The 20289-nt window shown below is 36.3% G+C and overlaps 1 protein-coding gene across 8 annotated transcripts in view; it reads right to left on the bottom strand.

Moving 5' to 3' along the window:
• Positions 1-20289, bottom strand: part of MAGI2 (membrane associated guanylate kinase, WW and PDZ domain containing 2) — a 1338391-nt gene that overhangs the window by 221399 nt on the left and 1096703 nt on the right. For all 8 annotated transcript variants that reach the window (XM_032304940.1, XM_032304942.1, XM_032304941.1 and 5 more), the window contains one exon: positions 19393-20031. In XM_032304940.1, the coding sequence (XP_032160831.1) occupies positions 19393-20031 (639 nt within the window). The remainder of the gene's footprint in view (positions 1-19392; positions 20032-20289) is intronic.

The following is a 20289-nucleotide window of genomic DNA, read 5'->3' as shown; positions in this document are numbered from 1 at the left end:
CAATACTATATTTGATTCAATACTTTTTTTTGGTCCTTATTAATTTCCCAAGTTAAAGAACACCTTCAAGTATGTCTCAGGGAAATAACAGTAGGACTAATTTGACCATGCCTGATGACCTAGAGCAGATGAGTTTTCCCCAAAACTTGATAGTGCTGTTTTTTTTTTTTCAAGATTTATTTATTTTAGAGAAGGAGGCAGAGGACACAGAGAGAGAGAGAACTGCAAGCAGACTCCCCACTGAGCATGAAGCCTGATGCAGGGCTTGATCTCATGACCTAAGATCATGACCTGAGCAGAAATCAAGATTTGGATGTATAATTGGCAGCCATCTGGGTGCCCCTGAAGTGCTGTTTTGAATTAAAGTACCGTCAGATATTGTGAAGTATAATGCTACTTTTATGACATAACAATGACAATTTAAAATCCAACTGTGTGTGGTATATAAAGCCAGCTTTATAGCACAATATAATATTTTTCAAAGGGCAGGAGTTATAAGCACAATTTCTGATCACTTCCAGTGGGAACAAGGTTTTATTTCTCTGTGAGAATTTATGTTGTTTAAGAATTTTACAAGAGGAAAAAAGTTTTTAAAAAAAGTTTAAAAAGTTTTTAAAACCTTCTTTTGCTTTTTAGTAAATATGCAATTTATAAATAACTTAAATTACATATGTGAACTAAAGTTCACATTTTCCATCTGTCACTCTGATTACTGTTCATAATCAGTCATTCCCCAAATTTCTGAAGGAATCAATTTAAATTCTAGGCTCTCATGCAAAAATATCAAAAAGTATTGATACTTTCAAGGGCATCTTGGGTGATTCATTCTACTGAGGAAAAAAAGAGAAAGCGAGTAACTGGCATATCTTCTTCTTCTGATGCCAGCTCAGATTCTGGGCATCTACAGTTTTCTGTGAAAATCCCAGAAGCATGACCTTCCTTCCATGTGCCTGTCTCAAAAGTCCTCTTGTTTGTCTTGTTTTTGTGTCTTCCCAAAGCAGGTTTTCAGTATGTTAAAACACATGCCTCACAAGGGTCATTAAGTTTATAAAAGATGAAAATTTTCATAAACTCCTATAGTTTAGAGACCTTTGTTGAAGTAAGCTTTCTTTGGAGCCTTAGGGGAAGCTAATTTGGCATAAATTTTTTCTATTAAATTAAGAGATTCTGTCATGAGGCCAGGATCAACCATTCCACAGACCAACTGTATTTTAAATATTAAAAAAAAAAGTAAGACCAACTTTACTTTAAATTTTAAAGTATAAAGCAGACTTTAATCTGAATACAATACGTGAATACTACTGAATACTACTTGGAATTTTGGATAAGATGTTTCTGGATGTGTGTGCCTGTCCCTGCAAGCGGGATGTTTCAGCATTAGCAGTAGATGCGAGTAAGAACCCCTTCACTATGACAACTGATAAAGAAAAATGGCCTTAATAACAAATAGAAATTAAAGTCATGCATTCTTGAAGTTAAAATTGAAACTAAGAAACAGATTCTTGATATTTCCTTCCATCAGACAAGCACAATAACACCTTCATATATCCTAAAGGTTTACTAGACAAATATGGTGACTTCTTCCACTGTATGGTACTGGCAACTGTCTTCAAATAGCTTTTTTCACGTTCACTGATTTATGATGACATAAATTCTCCTTCCTGTCCCCTGAAGGCATCACAGTCTCCTTTCCCTTACTCGATCTTTTCCCTTCTGTAGAAAACAGAGGAAAACTTCCAAGGGTCCCTAGAGGAAAGCCTGTCATTTGGATTATGTTGAGAACCACAGGTGGTGGTCCAGCCGTTGACTGATAAGGCTCCGTGGAGCCTGCAATGCAGTTTTTATAAGTAACATTTTAAAAGAGTCGTATTTCAAACCCTGATCGTGAGGTTTTTATCTTTTCTTTTTTTTTTTTTTCCAGAATGTAACCTGAAAATATTCCTATACATCCCTGGAGTCCCGGGGAAGGGGGATAGAATGAGATGCATTTCAGTTAGGAACCATTGCTAGAAGAGAAAATCCACAGAGGAGAAAAGGAGGGGAAAAGATCATATATTTTTAAAGTAGATTGTTGGAAATTATGTAGCTCCAAAACAAAAAAACAAAAAAACAAAAAACAAAACTGGCAAGCAAATTAATGAATTTAATAGCTCTTCTGATAAGAGCAAATAGCTTTAAAACTATTTGTGAAATGGTAAAAGGTATAGAAGTCTAAGTAATGTGGTCTTGCATATTGTTAAAAGAATGATCCTTAGCTTATGGACAAATAGAAGTTAAAAGAAGAGTGTGATTATGTTGCTGGGTTTGTATCCATTTTTATGACTTCACTATAGTTAGACTAATAGCATAGTTTTAACACATCAGAATGGCATATTAAATCTGTTAATTTCCCCCAATACACGTGAGCAAATCTGTTTGTCCTCTCAGCCACACCAGAAAATCATTATGTGGACTCTTAACAGTTAGAGACCCACTGGCCACTTGGTGAGATAGCAGTCCATTTATAATTTACTAAAGCCAGGGATCTTTCAGTCTGGAAGGTACAGTGTGTCTTTTGGGGCTTCTCTTGATAAATTCCGAAGGGAGACAATGGCAACTCCATTGCTATGACTTAACAGAAAATCTTGGTCTGAAGAAATGACAAAGGGTATGTACAAGGCTTCTTGGAGAAATACAGAACGTTGGGAGAATCTTCCTGAAAGAAGTAACATCTGACCTGAATTCTCAAGGGTGAATAAGAGTTTGCCAAAAATCATGAAAGAGAAGTGACTTTTTTCATGTAGAAATAAAAAATTTGCTATGGCAATGAAGTATAACACAACACTTGTAGGTTGCTAGGAGAATATAAGTTCCATGAACGTCAAGTTTTTAAATTTGTTTTGTTCACTGTTGGATTGTAGAACTTCAAATGGTGTCTGAAACATAGTAGATGCTCAACAAATATTTGTCAAATGAAGAATGCAACATTAAGTTGAAGAGGCTGGTATGGACTGATGATGAAGGACTGGGTTGTAAGATAAGAAGTTGGTTTTGTTTCTCCATGGGAAGGGACAAGGGTATTAAGAGGAGAGATAAAACCATAAAAGTTGATAAGATCATGTGGGTGACCATGGAAGTGGTGGCGATGCTACAGTCATAAACCAAGAGTTACAAGCAACCGCATCTGGGATATTTCAGTTTTTGAAAATGGACAAAGAAATGGGATTCATTAAAGGAGTCTGAGAAGAAACAGGGAACTAAAAGACCACTAGAAGAGATGCGTGCCCTGGAAACCAAGGGAAGAGACATTCTGGATGAGATGAGAAGTATTCATTTGACAAACAGAAAGTCATTGCTAACACCAGAGACAGCTTTTTCCATGGCATGATGGGGAAAGGAACCAGATAGCAGTAGGTTGAGAGATGCCAATTAAAAAAAAAAAAAGCACAGATGTTAAGTAAAGCCTATTCTGCCAAGAATAATGGTTTTAAATAAATTATGGAATAAAGTGGGATATATATAGGCACATACATGGATAATGTTTCAAGAAAGTTGTCTGAGAATGAAAGAAAAGTGAAAGAGCAAGGCTGGAAGGTAGTGCAGAATCAAGAAAACGTTCTTATTGCATGGGATGAAGTCAGGAGGCTTATAGGCTAAGGGGAAGGTGCCCAAAGGAAAAAGGAAGTTGTAACAGTGCCCACCATGCAGAGAACATCGATGAAGCAGTTCCCTGCACAGACAGGAGGGGCTTCCTCCCAAAGCAAGGTAAAATTAATGTCTGAAAAGAGGACCCACCAAGTCTTTGAATCTAGAGGGAAAGAAGAAAGGATGGGCCTATACAAGCTTTTTCTTTTTCTTTTTTTTTTAAGTTTTATTTATTTATTTATTTTTAATTTGAATTTAATTTATTTGCCAGACAGAGAAGGCAGAGAAGCAGGCAGAGAGAGAGAGGAGGAAGCAGGCTCCCTACTGAGCAGAGAACCCCATGCAGGGCTCAATCCCAGGACCCTGGGATCATGACTTGAGCTGAAGGCAGATGCTTTAACCCACTGAGCCACCCAGGCACCCCTACTTGTTTATTTAGAGAGCACTGAACAGGGGGGTGGGGGAGGAGCAGAGGGAGAGGGCGAAGGACTCCCTGCTGAGCAGGGAACCCCACGCAGGGCTTGGGCTCCTTCTCAGGACCCCAGGATCACCGTTCGAGCCAAAGGCAGATGATTAACTGATTGAGCCCCCCAGGAGCCCCTATAAGCTCGTTTCTAAGGCATGCGGTATAGAAACTTTTCTATAAGTACTTCAGATGATGGATATTAAATTAGCTTTACCTAATGTTGATCTAATGAATGTATTTAGTGTTATAATGTTTTTGTTTCATTTCCATTTATTTTTATATAGGAACTGGGACTTGGACATCTAATGGCAAGGTCTTCTATGTGGGATTTACCAGGCCCCCAAACTCATTTTTGATTGCTGGCATATGTGGTTTAGGTAGTTTTTTTAACATAGGAAAAAAAAAAATACATAGCCAGAATGTAATACTCATCTCAAATTTAGAGCCATTTAACTGAAATGGATTTAACTATGCTTCCCTCACTAAATTTTATTCCAAATTTTAAGTGGAAGTGTCACTTTGGTGCGACTTTTTCCAATCTACCAGCAGAAGATGCTTTGTAACATAAAACTGTTTCTGAACTGAAATACATTATAACTCTCATTAAAACACACTCTCCTGGAAATGTAAAACTGATTTATCTAATGCATTACAAAATTCTCCATAAATGTACCACACATTGTGAAATAACGTTAATTGGGAAGAGAGGCAAAACAATACATTTTCTTTAAATTTTACGGCAATTAGCATAACTTTCATTAATATGGTATAATAACTACAATTATTTTCATTTGCACTTTTGGTAGAATTTATATTCATTGTAAGTCTACAGTTTCATATTCTGCAATATGAAAAAATGAACATGACTTTGTATTTTGTAGCAAGATAATGCTGTAGGTGATTTTATTCATTTATTCTACAAGTAAGAGCCTACATGTAAGTCCTGTGATTCATTAGTCTTTGTGGCAAGATTTTTTAAGTTTACTATCTGGAATTCTCTTGCACGTAACTTTAACTGCACTCAGTCCACTTAACTTTCTGCTTTTATGCATAAACAACTAGCAGGTTGGAGGCACATTTCTTATATGACTGACATAATTGCTAAATATTATTTATTACATCATAGTGGCAGATAGTGAGGAATGTGATTTGGCTTTGTTTTGGGTGGGGACTACTAAAATTTCAAGATTTATAGAGCCAGGGGAATTTGAAACTTACTAGGTAACTTTACTGCATACTGGTCATTTTTAGATTGGAGTTGATGACTTTTTTGAAAAGTCTCAGTGAAAGGACACTAAGATTCTCTCCCTCCACATAAAAACCAATTTGCATGAATGGACTGAACGCATACTAATAAATTTGATCATCTCCCTGTAACTTCAGAACTGTTGGCTAATAATCATCATTGCTTTTTTGCCTTCTTCCCTCTGAAAGCTCTTGATTTTGCTACTGTTGAATTTTGTATCAGGTTAGTAAACTTCTGGGCTGTGAGCTCAAGGAAATTAACACTGTGGATTAGAAGGGAGTAGGAAATATGTTTACAGGTTAATATATGAAAAGCAAACTATTCTTTACAGCTCCTTTCTCCTGGGGTCCCCAATTAATGAATGTATATAATGTAATGAATGCAAATGAGCCCATGATTCAGGAACATTGAGAACTGTATAGTCTTTGAGAGGTTTGAACATTACAATTATTTTCATTTTGCCCATGGGAAGCTGGTGGCCAGAAAACCTAAGTGACACACTTAAATTAGCCATGTGAATAAGGAGCCCATATTATACTAGAAATCTGGTATGTTGGTTCTAGTTAAATGAGTCATTCATTATCTAATGCCAGTAAGCCTGTATGCTTTTCCTGAGTGAAGACACTCTATGGCAGGTTTTACAGTCAAATAACTGGCACAGTTGACAGATAATTTACAGGATCAATCTGTTATTACCCATTACATTTAAGGTAAGCTCTGTAACAACAAAGATTTGTTTTGTTCACTGGACAGCACCTGGGACATTTGTGAAATGAACAGAGAAGAAGAGAGACAAGTTAGGCAAAATTTGGTACATGACCAAAGAGAAAGAAGGGATGCCAAGGTTACTTTAAAAGCCCAGAGAGAAAAAAAATCAGTACGAAAAGTAGTTTTGTCCATTTTTGTACAGTCAGTGGCATTATGTGACTCACATGTGTGTCTTCCTGATTTTTGTTTTGTGACTATCCTTTTCTCCCCAGTGTTATAACATAATTAAATTATTTAACAAGTGTACGTGCCAAATTCTGAGGAAAATATAACAAGACACAAAACACAGTCCTTGCTTTTGAGGGAAATTGGCTAGCATTTAAAGAACCAGTAGTTTCTTTTAATTGGCATTTCTGTATATCTCCACTAGAGAAATTATTTACATTTATACTGAGGACAGTGGCAGTGTAAACCTTAACATGCCCTTTTTTGTTTTGCATTTAAGTGTCCTCAAATCAGTAAATGGGGTAAATGAAAAGTAAATGTGGAATCAATAATTAACAGTTATATCTTGTCATGTGCAGACTGGATTTACATCTAAAAGACACTTCTGTCTACCTTTCCACTTATACTTAGAAATGGCTAATGATATAGCTTTAACTTAGAAAAATAATCGATATATTAACCCAACTCTAACTGATGTGTGTGGTGTGGGTTGGTATGGAGTGGGGTATCTTCGCGGTTAAAGAGAGTCTACAGTTCTAAGATTTTTATTTTTATGACACTTGAACTTTATGATAAAGAACTGAAGAAGTCACTTGTCTTCAAGAATCTCTTGGATATAATGGATGGCTTCCTCTCCTCTCCCTAAAAGCCCTCAGATGAGGTCTAAAATATTAAGTATAATAGCTCCTTTTTTTGGAACCTATCACAAGACACATTTCACTAACTTAAACATGAGAAGAAATAGGAATGTTAGTTCTTTTGGTGACAAGTTGGCCTGACACGAGTTGGATGGCAGAAATAAGATAATCTAGTATAATTAAGAAAGGAGAAAGTGTACTTTCTTCCTCGGGTTATGTATAAAATCACAGTACATGGAAATAAATGTTCTCTGCAGGTTCAAATATGAAAGAAGTTTTGTTTTCAAGTGACAAAAACACCGATGTCAACTCCTCCCCAATTCATTACCTAAATTTTTAAAAAAAATGAGTGTTTCTTCAATTACTAACTCAAGATATGTGATTCTATTGTTAAATGCAATGTTAAATTCTCAGCCTTCTCTTACCAGCCCTTGACATAATTGTTCGCGCCTTCTACCTTGAAACATTTTCCTCCATAAGGCTCCCAGTACTCCCCTCTTATTCTCCTCCTTCTTCAAAGTCATGTTTTCTTAGTCTTTTACTGCTCGCCTTTCCTCTTTTTGATCTCCGAAGTTGAAGCTTAGGAGGGCCTCAGTCCTAGGAATGCTTCTCTTCTTGATTTGTGCTTACTCCCCAAATGTTCTCATTCAGTCTCCAGCTTTAAATGCTGTCCACACCAGTCATCATCACTTGGAGAGCTAACATGTATCTCAAGCTCAGCATGTCCCCAGTTGGACTTTTGATCTCTCTACAACGCTCCATAAGCATTTCCACCCATCATGTTCATTATATCAGGAAAATGCAACTCTGTTCTTCCAGTTGCTTAGGTCAAAATTTTACAGTCTTTGATTCCTGTCCTTCCCTTGTATCTCACATTCCATTCATCAGCAAATCAGAATTCGCTAATTTTCCTTTGAGATATATTCAGAATCCATTTTTTAACCACCTCCACGCCTACCTTCCTTCAATCTCTCTTCATCTCTCTTTTGGATTGCCATGAAAGCTGATTCTTGTTACCTGTTTCCGTCTTTGTCTACCTACAGTTTCTTTTCTTTAAAGATTTTATTTATTTGACTGTCTGCTGAGGAGGGAGCCGGATGTGGGATTTGATCCCTGGACCCCCAGATCATGACCTGAGCCGAGGACAGACGCTTAACTGACTGAGGCCACCCACAGTATGTTTTCACACAGCAGCCACAGTGAGCCTTTTCAAACGTCCTATCTTCTCACTCCTCTGCTCAAAAACTCCAAAGTCTTCCCATTTCACCTGGAAGTAAAATCTAAAGTCCTTTCCACGGCCCACAGCCACGCAAGACTTTACATAATCTGCCTCCCTATAGCACAGATAATCTCTCTGACCTCCTCTGCCATTCCATCTCCAACCTGCTCTGGGTCAGCCCCCCAAGCTTCCTTCTTGTTGCTTGTCTATATCAGGCACAGTCCTGCCTCAGGGCCTTCCCCCTGCCTGAAAAGCTCTTCCCTGGAAATGGCCTCACAGATGACTTTCCTTGATTACTCTTTCTAAAAGAGAATGCTCTCTCTTGCTCATCCTGCTTAGTTTGTCTTCATTCTTATCTCTGACATGTACTTCTTTGTTTATTTAACAAATACTTACTTAACACGTATTTCTTTATTACTAATTTCCCCCTAGGAGGTAAGCTTCTTGAGGCAGGAACTTTGTTTTGACTACTGACATGTTTCTAGCACATAAACCAGTGCTGAGCACATAGCAGGTCCTCCACAAATACTTATGAAGTGAATAAACACATGGGTGAATAAACCCTACATATCCAAGCAAAACGCATCAAAACTTTTTCATAACATTTGGGGAATCCTGATATGGTCAGAAGATAGATATTTGATTCTATTTCTGCTATTTCTAAAAAAAATTTTTTTAAGTTTTTATTTACTTATTTGACACAGAGAGAGAGATCTTAAGTAGGCAGAGAGGGAGGCAGAAAGAGAGGGGGAAACAGGCCACCTGCTGAGCAGAGAGCCCCATGCGGGGCTTGATCCCAGGACCCTGAGATCATGACCTGGGCAGAAGACAGAGGCTTACCCCAATGAGCCACCCAGGTGCCCCTCTGCTATTTCTAATATAACAACTCTGCAAGTATTCCTAGCATCCTGTCTCTCTTACCCTATGGCTCATCTGAGCAACAATTTCCCTATATGGCATACATCTCATGAGAGCCATGCCATTTCCCATCCTTTTCACTGATAATTATCCACACTTCTTATATTTGAGGACATAAATTGTCCATCCCCCTGCCTTCATACACATGCACTGAACTTGGGCCAATTACTGAAACTTGAGTCTTAAGTTTCTTTATCCATGAAAGTTGGGTTGAGAAAGAAAATGTGAAAAGAACTTGCCAGTTTAAAAAACATACCCCACTGGCTGGAGTGTACCCCAAAAACCTACAATGAATCATACTACAATATCATGTTACAAAAAATATTTCATTTGTTTCACATAATTGGTAGTTATATGTCCCTGATATGCAGGTCAAAGTGCAGACAGCATATAAGAAATATCAAAAGCAAAACGGCTACAACATGCATGACCGCAAACCATTCCCTTATTTCTGGGCATACAGGGATACCATATTTCCTAGTTTTTGTGGTTAATGAGCTGGGTTCTGGTCAATGAAATACGGGAGGGAGTGATGTACACCGGCTGGTTAGAGAGGACCCAGTGGGGGACTTCAAGATCTTAGGGCATAGAGATCTACCAGAGAGAAAAAGCCTAGTTCCCTGCACCACTGTGTGGAGTAGAGTCGCCCAGGAAATCTGCTATCCAGGAAAACATGCGTTGGAAATCATGTGAATGAGAAATAGATTTTTTATTTGGAAATTCAGGACATATTTGTTAATACAGCAGCCAGAATGCCAAGGTTGTTCTCATCTCATGGTGTGGATTTATTACTTGGTTTGCTGTCATATATACTCTTTTCTGCTGACATCACGTGGAAAAAGTTGGATTACATGACATTGATTATGGGATATCCACTTTGATTTTTGCTTTATCTCTCTGGATAGCACTCTTTTCAAATAACTCATGCTTTTACTCTTCCAAAAAGAGCCCTGTATCTGATCCTTATTACTGGTGAATATTGATGCCCTTTTAGTAATTTCTAAAGTTTTTGTTGTGGTGGTGGTGGTAGTTTTAAAATTTTAAGTGTTTCCTTGAAGTATCTTTTATAACCTTAACTAATTAGCTGCTTATACATTTCTCCAAAGAAGTAGTGATGTGAAATAAATATTAAAGTATTTGGTATAAAAGAATATGACTTACACAACTTGGTCTTCAGTGGTCCAGAAAAACACACACACACACACACACACACACACACACACATTACTAAGCAAATGGGGCAAAATGTTACCAGCAATGTGGGTAAATGGTATATGGTATTCTGCATACTATACTCATAACTTTATGTGAATTTGAAACTTCACATAAACAAACAAAAAAATTAGAAAAAATGTTAGCTGAGTAATATTGCACTGCATATATGGACCATATCTTCTTTACCCATTTGTCTGTTCAAAGGCATCCTGGCTCCTTCCATAGTTATTTGCAAACAATAAATCATGGAACACTATATCAAAAACTAATGAAGTGTTGTATGGTGACTAACATAACATAATAAAAAAATAAGCAAAAAATAAATAAATCAGAGAAAAAACTATTTCAAACAAAAAAAGGAAAAAATGTTAGCAACATTAAAAATATCAATTCTTCTTACAGTTTTGCTTTAATATTTTCTCTGTGCAATTTAAAACTTGTGATAGAATGTTTTTTGTCTGATAATGTTTTTTCAAAAATTTAAGGGAGAATTCTCTACAAAGACAACAATTCTCGGGGTTCCTAATTTTTATGCTTTGCCCTCAAACACAGCTCTGATATAGTGTATGCTGTCTCCCAAATACTCGGAACTCTCCTTGAATGTAAAAGAAAGAGAAGATGTACACTGCTGATATTCGTTAATTATTACATTGTCAGGATATGAAGAGAATATTGTGATCTAGTGAAAACCTTTGGGATCATGTTTTTCAGAGGGAGAAAGGAAATTTTTCAAATACAGATTAGCTGCAGTTTATGGGAGTTTCACAAATTAAGTAGGGGACTTTGAGCATATTCATATAAATAAGATGGCAATACATGACAAGGATTGATTACAGTAATCACTCTGGAGTTGCTTTATTCCAGACGTCAAATAACACCCTCCTTAGGCAGAAAGTATAATCAGTCCTTATACCTACTAGGCTGTGTCTCAGCCAACAAATTATTTATAAGTAAACTATATGTTTCTTGAGCCATTAATGTAGAAAACATGTTAGTCAAACTCATAAAAAAAATAACACCAATAAGAAATGAGAATAATAGAAATACTCTTAGGTAATGTGGACAATGAAGACAAAATTAGAAAATACCCAATTCAATTCTATTTAAACACACTTTAAAAAATGAATAAAAGAGACAATTTTATAGGGTAATAAATGATAAAAACTGAGTCCAGCCAAGATAGAAACTCTAAGATTAATTACTATGGAAGAATTTGAGAAAGTTGTAAAAGGTATTACTCTCCTTCACCAAACCAGACCAAAGACAAAAGTCAACCCACTGAAACCTGATCATTTCAAAGGTGTATTGTATCTTCAAAAAATAAATAAATTCAATGTTACTTAAATTGTTTTTGAGCAGAGACAGAAATACTGTTATTGATTGCTTTTATGACACGACATCACTCTGATAGCAAACCTTAACAGTAAAAAACAAGCCAAAACAAAACAAAAGTCAAAAAAGAAAACTTCAGAAAAATCTCATATATGAATGTTGGTACAAAGTTATATATAAAGAAATAGAAACTAGGAGAACATTGTAAGATTATATAGTTTACTCCAGGAATGAAAGGATAGTTCGATACTAATAAATCTCTTACTTCAACTGATCACAGTGTTAAATCAAAGGGGAGAATACTGATCATCTCTGTAATTGTCTTTTTTTTTTCCTGGTTTTTGATGAAATTCACTATCCATTTTTGATAAAAGATTGTTAATGAAATGGGAACGGGGGGTATTTCTTTAACATGGTAAATATTCATCTCAAATAAAAAGCCAGCATTGTGTTAACTGTTTAAAATGAGACAGCTTCATTTAAGCCAGGAATAAGATAGGAATTTCCATAATTTCCACTATTAATTAACAGTATTCATGAAGTAACGGTCAAATGTATTAAATAAGACAAATCAGAGGTATGCAAATAGAAAAGGAGAAGGCAAAGTGATTCTTATTTGTAGGTCGTGTGTTCGCATGCTTCCAAAATCCATGAAATGAACTGAAAGATACCTAAGAAACAATTAACTTAGTAAGGTAACTGGTTAATATTTGGAAATAAAATTCTAAGGGAAGAGGAGATATGAAATAAGTAAACAAAAAGCATATTTATGTGGCATTTATTTTTCATTTGTCTTTCTCCTCCTTTCATTCTTTCTTTCAGAAAAACAAAACAAAACAAAACACCATAAGTAAAAGAATGTGGTTGGTTTTGTTTTTTGCTTTATCTCCAGTGCCAAAAAGGTGCCCAATACATATTAGACACTCAAGAAATATTTGTTGAAAGAAAGAATAAATCTACACTGTAGATTGACTCTCTTCTGCAGAGATAGATGTGCAAAGAGACATGAATTTTTTTTAATAACAGAAAAAGACTAAAATTAACCAAAATGTCCATTAGTGAATATCCAATTAAATATGCTATTGAAAATAAGGAGATGTATTTTACTGCTCTAAGATAAATTTTTACATTAAAAAAGGAACTAGGCCATGAAAGAAGTCTCAACACAATGAAAAGGACTGAAATAATACAAAACATATTTTTCTCCAAGAAAAAATTATTAGAAATTCACAGAAAAGAACTGAGAAATCCTAAATGTTTGAAAAATAACACATTCCTTTTTTTATTTTCAAAATTTAAAAAACATTTTAAAAAATTTTTAAAAGATTTTATTTATTTATTTGACAGACAAAGATCACAAGTAGGCAGAGAGGCAGGCAGAGAGAGAGGAGAAAGCAGGCTCCCTGCTGAGCAGAGAGCCCAATGCGGGGCTCCATCCCGGGACTCTGGGACCATGACCTGAGCTGAAGGCAGAGGCTTTAACACACTGATCCACCAAGGCGCTCCTAAATAACACATTTCTAAGTTACCCTATGCATCAAGAAAGATGTTATAAGGGAAATAAAAAAAAATACCTTGAACTGGATGAAAAAGAAAACAGTATATCAAAATTTATGAAATTAAGCTAAAGAAGTGCTTACAGTGTAATTTATAGCTTTAATGTTTTTATTAGAAAGAGAGGACTAGACTCATTCATCTAAGCTTGAAGACAGCAAGGCAAAGTAAATCAATCATCAAGCAAATAGATCAGAGTGGAACACACTGAAATAGAAAAACAATGAATCTCAAAGCCGGTTCTTAGGAAGCAATTTTATGAAATTTTGTAAAGAAAACTTTATGCAAACAAATTTGACAACTCAGATGAACTGTAAAAATTCCTGAAAGTAAACAAATTACCAAAAACTGAAGAAGATTGGAAAATTGGAATAGGCCTAAATCAAGAAAATAAGTTTAATTAATAAACAAAAGTCTTTTTTACCAGATGGCTTCACTGGTAAATTCTATCAAACTTTTATAGAAGAACCAATATTGGCCCCACACAAACTCTTTCAGAAAAAAGAGAAGGAACACTTGCAAGTCCTGTGATGAGGCCAGGATTATCCTGACACAAAAGCCAGACAATGACACCATGTGACAAGAAAACTGAAGAAAAACCTCTCCCTGAGTAGGTTCAGAAATTCTTAATAAAATATAAGCAAGCGAAAGTCTGCCACATACAAAGAGGATTATCCACAAATGGGGTTATATCAGAATGCAAAAATTAGTTCAACATCTAAAAATCATGGAGGGGCACCTCGGTGGCTGAGTCAGTTGGGCATCAACTCTTGATTTTGGCTCAGGCTAGATCTCGGGGTTATGAGATTGAGTCATGCGTGGGCTCCACAATCAGCGTGGAGTCTGCTTGAAAGATTCTCTCTCTCTCCCTCTCCTTATGCTCCTCCTCCCGTAAAAAATTTGTAAAATTATGTAATGTATAACATTGTATTTTTTTTAAGATTTTATTTGTCAGAAAGAGTGAGAGGGAGAGCACAAGCAGTTGGGGACACAGCAGCAGAAGGAGTAAAAAAAAAATTAAATTATGTAATGTATAACACTGTACTTTTTAAAAGATTTTATTTATTTGTCAGAAAGAGAGAGAAAGAGAGCACAAGCAGGTGGGGAGCAGCAAGCAGAGGGAGAAACAGGCTCCCTGCTGAGCCCGGAGCCAGATGTGAGACTCCATCCCAGGACCCTGTAAACATGAGTTGAGCCAAAGGCAGACTGAGTCTCCCAGGCTTTGCAACACTGTGTTAATAAAAGGTTAAAAAAACCCAAACAAACCCCACATGATCAGGAAAAACAAACAAACAAACAAACAAACAAACAATAGTTTCAGGGGAAAAGAAAAGCCAACAAACTTTTGTTCAAAGCCAAAATAAGTTGATTATTAAAATTCTCAATGAACTAAGTATACACCTGAACTTTCTCAACCTGATGAAGGGCACATAAAAAACCTGCACCTAAAATCATACTTAGTGGTGAAAGATTAATGCTTTCCCCCCAAACTGACAATGAAACAAGGATGTCTGCTCATAATCACTTCCATGAAACATCATAGTGGAGGTCTAGCTAGTGTTATAAGGCAAGATAAAAGAATCAAAGGCATATAAACTGGAAGGGAGGAAATAAAACTGTACCATCAGACAACATAATAATCTATGTAAATAATCTTATGAAATTTATAAAAAACCTCCAGAAGTAAGTGAGCGTAACTGGGTTGCAATGTACAAGATCCCCCCCTCAAAAATCAAATGTATTTCTATGTATTCACAAATGACAATCTGAAAATGACATTAAGAAAATAATTCTGTTCCCAATAATGTTAAAAATCATGACAGAAAGGATTAAGTTTGACAGAAGAAGTGTAAGCTCTGAGCATTGAAAACTACAAACCATTGCTGGAAGAAATTGAAGGAGATTCAAATAAATGAGAGATATACCATTTATGAATTGAGAGATTCAGTGTTAGCTTGGCAATTCTTCACAAATTCTTCTGCATATTTGAGCAACACCATAATCTCCACAGTCCTTTTATTTAAAACAAATAAAATAAGAACAATGATCCCTAAATTTATATGAAACTGGAAAGAATCTAGAATAGCCAAGATAATTGTGGAAAAGGAGAAAAAAGAAGAGTCACACTTTCAAGACTTAATATAAAAGCTAAAGGAATCTATAAAGTACAGCATTATCAGAAGGACAAACATACAGATCAATAGAACAGAATAAAGTCTAGAAATAAATCCTCACATTCATGCTAGTATAATAAAATATTAAAGTGCCACAAAACAATCCAAGAGGAAAGGACAGTTTTTTTTTTTTCCAACAAATAGTTCTAGAACAATGAAATACCCATATCCAACAAAATGCATTCAACTCTTACCTCACACCATCCACAAATGTGACCTTAAAATGATTTAGAGATCTAAATGCAGGAGCTGAAATTATACAACTTCTAAAAGAAAGCAGGAAAAAGTTTGTGACCCCGGGTCAGGCAGAGATTTCATAGATATAATACCAAAGTAATAATCCACATAAGAAAACACTGATAAATTGGACTTCATTAAAATTAAAAACTTCCATGCTTCAAAAGAAACCATTAAGAAAATGAAAAGTCATGCCACAGACTGGGAGAAAATATCTGCAAACCATATATCTTAGGAAAGACATGTAATCAGAATATATAAAGAACTTTAACAACATAATAAGAAGATAAATAGCCCAATAAATATTCAAATGGGCAAAATATTGAGTAGTCATGCTATCAAAGAAGATATATGAATGTTAATAAACACATGAGAATGTGGTAAACACATAAAAAATTGAGAAATGTAAATTAAAATTACAAAAAAGTTATCATTATACAGACACTAGAATGACTGTAATTAAGACTACCGACTAGGGCAACAATGGGCAGAAACTGGAAACCTCATACATTACTAGTGGGGAATGTAAAATGGTATAGTTACTTTGGAAAACATTGTGGCAATTTCTTAACAATTTAAATTTATATTTGTCACATAAGTTGGCAGTATCACTCCTAGGTATCTCATCAAGAAAAACAAAAACATAGGCACATACAAACACTTACATCGAAGTGTTCATGGCAACATTACTTATGAATGTCAAAACCTGAAAATGACTCTAATGTCCATCCGTTTGTGAATGGATTTCAAAAAGCGGTAGATCCATACAATGGAACACTAACTACCCAGTGATAAAAAGAAACACACTGCTCACACATGCTTCAGCATGGGGGAATCAGGGGAGCATTATGTTAGGTGAAAGACTATATACTGTTTGATTCCATTGATTGACTGATTGATTGAATTAAAGATTTATTTATTTATTTCCGAGAGAGAGAGAGAGAGAGAGAGAGAGAGAGAGAACGCACAAGCAGGAGGGCAGAGGGAGAGAAAGACTCTTAAAGAGCATTCTGCGTTGAGCACGGAGCCCAATGCGAGCTTGATCTCACCACTGTGATGAGATCACTACCTGAGCAGAAGCCAACAGCCCAGCGCTTAACCTAACCTACTGTGCCACCCAGGTGTCCCTGTGTGATTCCATTTATGAAAAATTTACAGAAAGGCAAAACTATCCAGAAAGTATCTTAGTGATTTTCCGGGGCTGAGACAATTTGAGATGCTGGATGTTCTAAGGATTACGGGGACTGTTACACACACAAAAAATACCATTTTAGTGAAACTTAATGATGTATATAATTTAAGTGGGTTAATTTTATGTTATATAAGTTACTTCACAGTAGTGTTAAAAATGAAATATACCCTCATAACCAAGATATTTAGAGCTAGACATTTGTGTGTATAATATCATATCATTTATAGTAAACACACTACCTATATTCATGCATGTGCTCCTTAGGACCACAACATTTCTGGAAGTATATATTCAAAAAACATGTCTGCCTCTGAAAAAAGGACTGAAAGTCTGGGACAGGAAAGAGAATTATTTTTCACTGGATATCTCTTCAGACACTGTCTAAAAAAAAAATTAAACCATGTATATTATTGCTTTAAAAACTAAAAATCCTCATAAATAATTAAAACAAAGAACCATAATTCTGATAGAAGGACCCAGGCATGTGACTCTACTCTTGAAGGTCTGTATGTATCTGAATGAGGCTATGAGCACTTAGGAATAGCCTATAATAAGAGAAAGCAAAAGATGACCCCCAAATTTATATGAAAATGGAAAGAATCTAGAATAGCCAAAATAATTGTGAAAAATTTCATCACAAAAAACATGGTATTAGTTCCTTATAATTTCAGAGAGGATGAGTGCAAATTGTGGGAATTTGGGGAAACATGAGAGGTTTTTGGCTAGAAGTACTTCAAGCATTACAGGGTACTACATTCTGCAGGTCTGCATCAGCCACAAAATAAAAACCAATTCCTAACCCTAACCATAAGCAAAATGCAAATAAAAGGTGACATCCCAGAGGATTAAAGGAGAGGTGAGAAAACTAGAGGGAAAAAAAGAGCAAGTATAGGGTTGTCTATCTGATAGTGGGCATTTATATATATATTAATGATTTCAAAGTACTTTTTCCTGCTATGCCATGCCTTTAAAAAGAAGTCATTATATAGGATATGTATCCAAATTTGCTTCTATGACTCATAGAATGGCTATACTATACAGTGATTTTCAGTATACCTTTTAATATCAAGAATCTGTTACAAAGATTTGCTTTTCAGCTGCATGCTACGAAGATATAGCTTTAATTAAGAATATTTGTTTTAATCTTACACAAGCAATGGGAGAAATTAAAATACATTGTCAATATTTAATTATAAAGATTCGAGTGCTATTCTGTAACAACGCCTTAAGAAGGTCAAATTTAAGACTTCTGCTATCATAATTTCCCTTTTTAATATAGGGACATAATACTTTGTGCAGTGTTGCTCAAAAAATGCCTAGTATTTGTCGTCCACTTTCACACAAGGAATCAATAATGTAAATACTTCCTTGAAGTGGAAACACCTGCAGTGGGGCCCAAATAAATCATAAAAGGTGCTTCTTTCAAGCTCTGACTGCTTTCCTTTGCATTTCAAACTGACAGGGTTTTCATGCTGTTTTTAGTGTTCTGAATGGACAATCACATATGTTGGCCACATGTGTGTTCTTCACGCCTGAGTTCTTCGAAGTGCTGCTACCTGTGCCCCACCCTTCCTAGAGCTTCGGGGCTCCTTTGTGCTCAACACACATTTCATGAACACCTACTGTGGGCCATTCGATATAAAGAACACGACCACCAGGTTAAGGAGTATTATCATCCCAATATAACAGACAAGGCTTCTGAGGCTCCTGGACTTTAAGTGTCCCAAGTCCTAGAAAACCAGGACTTAGCCTGAGCCTTTTCTTTTATACTATTTTCAAGTATCCTTCCTGTCTGTGGCCCTCCCCTCATTTCTCTCCCTAGTGTCACTGACAGTTAACAGCAAAGTAGCAGAGGAATGAAGGAGGGCTTCCACTTAGCCCCATTTCCTTCCCCCGAAAGGTAGAAGGGAGGAAACCCCCAGGACTCAGAGTTCTTCCCACCCTCCTCACTGCTCCGATTTCTATAGTTCAGCCAGAACACCCAGCTTAGAACTTCAGCCCTAACTGGGTTCCATAACTTCCTTCCCAGGTCATGGAAGGCACCACGAGAAATTATTCCTGGAGGAGAACCTTCCTAGTGGAAGAAGTGTCCTAAGCATCCCTGTTCATGATTCTGAAAAGATTTTTCTGTGGCAACCAGTTCCCAAAGGTCCTTATGGGGATTACAAGACTACATTTGAACTTGGCAGGGGTTGAACCAGCTTCCACTTGCTAACTAGAATCCTAAGCACAATACAGAGCATTGACTAGATTGGAAGAACCTAGATTTCTTGATTAAGACAATGGGAAACCAGTTTGGGATCTCTATAAGCAATATATAATGACCTTTTGGAATATAAACCAAATATATTTGCGGATTAGGCTTTACCCTCCAACTGCATACTAAGATACATTTGTAAGACAGAAAGCACTACTTTTACTGTGTTGAATATAAAATAGGAAGAAAATATATATTCTCAAAATTAAAACAAAACAAAACAAAACCACTGCTTCTAGACTCTTGTTTTTCTCTCCCTATTCTTTGACTTTCATTTTTTAAAGTATGATTTCACTCATCTCTGGGGAAATTCCTTTTTTATGATAGTATTGTAACAGTCTTACTATTTTGCGTGCATATTTTATTAGTGAGTCGTGTTTATCTTACCTCCTCGATGGATAATCAAAGAAGTCTCACTTCCAACAGGACAGTCCTTAAGTATATCCACTACTTCTGTATGGCTCAGGTTCTGTACATTCTGCTGGTTGATCTCAACAATGAGGTCGCCTTCACACAGGCCAGGGCATCCCTGAATGTCAAGTATTTGTTTCACCCGCTGTCCTGTAGGACTGTCGGCAATAGTGAAGCCAAAGCCCTGGGCCCCTTTCACAATGGTTAAGGTCATAAGTTCAGCTTGGGTGGCCCCAGATGAAGCCATAGACACATTGTCGTCATGGACGGGTGGTGGATACGTGCCATCTAGTTGACCATCAGCTGGCATTGAGTGCAAAGAATGAGGCGGCCGATCTGTTATATCTGGAACCGACTGTGAGGTCCGAGAAATGTATTCCAAGTATGTTTCATAGTTATGTCTTCCATTGACCATCACCGGAGGTGGCCTCTCCATTATTGCAAGGGGTGGCACCATGCTGTTAGCAGGATCTTCAGGATCAAAGGGCAAAGGGTAGCCACGACACAGTACCAGGTTGACACTCTGACCAATAGGAACAGACTGGAAAAGTTTGACTACATCTGCATGAGTATGTCCAAGGACACAAACTTCATTAATATAGACAATGACATCACCTGCAAGGAAAAAAGAAAGAGATTGACAACATGAGGTAAGTTCAATTAAAGTTGACATAGAGAAATGGAATTATTTATGAGACTAGTAAAAGAGGCACTCTGTTTCTCAGTAAGCAGGAAGGAAATCAATTAGAATAATATTTAAATTCACTGTAGGTGACTCAAGGTTACCAACAGGTCTGCCAACAAACACGATAATCAAATGATGAAAAAAAAATGCTATGTGTTTATTCTTGGAGCTCAGAAACAGCTTTGTGT

Source organism: Mustela erminea, chromosome 11 (assembly GCF_009829155.1).
Source record: "Mustela erminea isolate mMusErm1 chromosome 11, mMusErm1.Pri, whole genome shotgun sequence".
NCBI lineage: Eukaryota > Metazoa > Chordata > Mammalia > Carnivora > Mustelidae > Mustela > Mustela erminea.
Note: the sequence above shows the minus strand (reverse complement) of the source record. Positions and strands in the feature narration are given on the sequence as shown.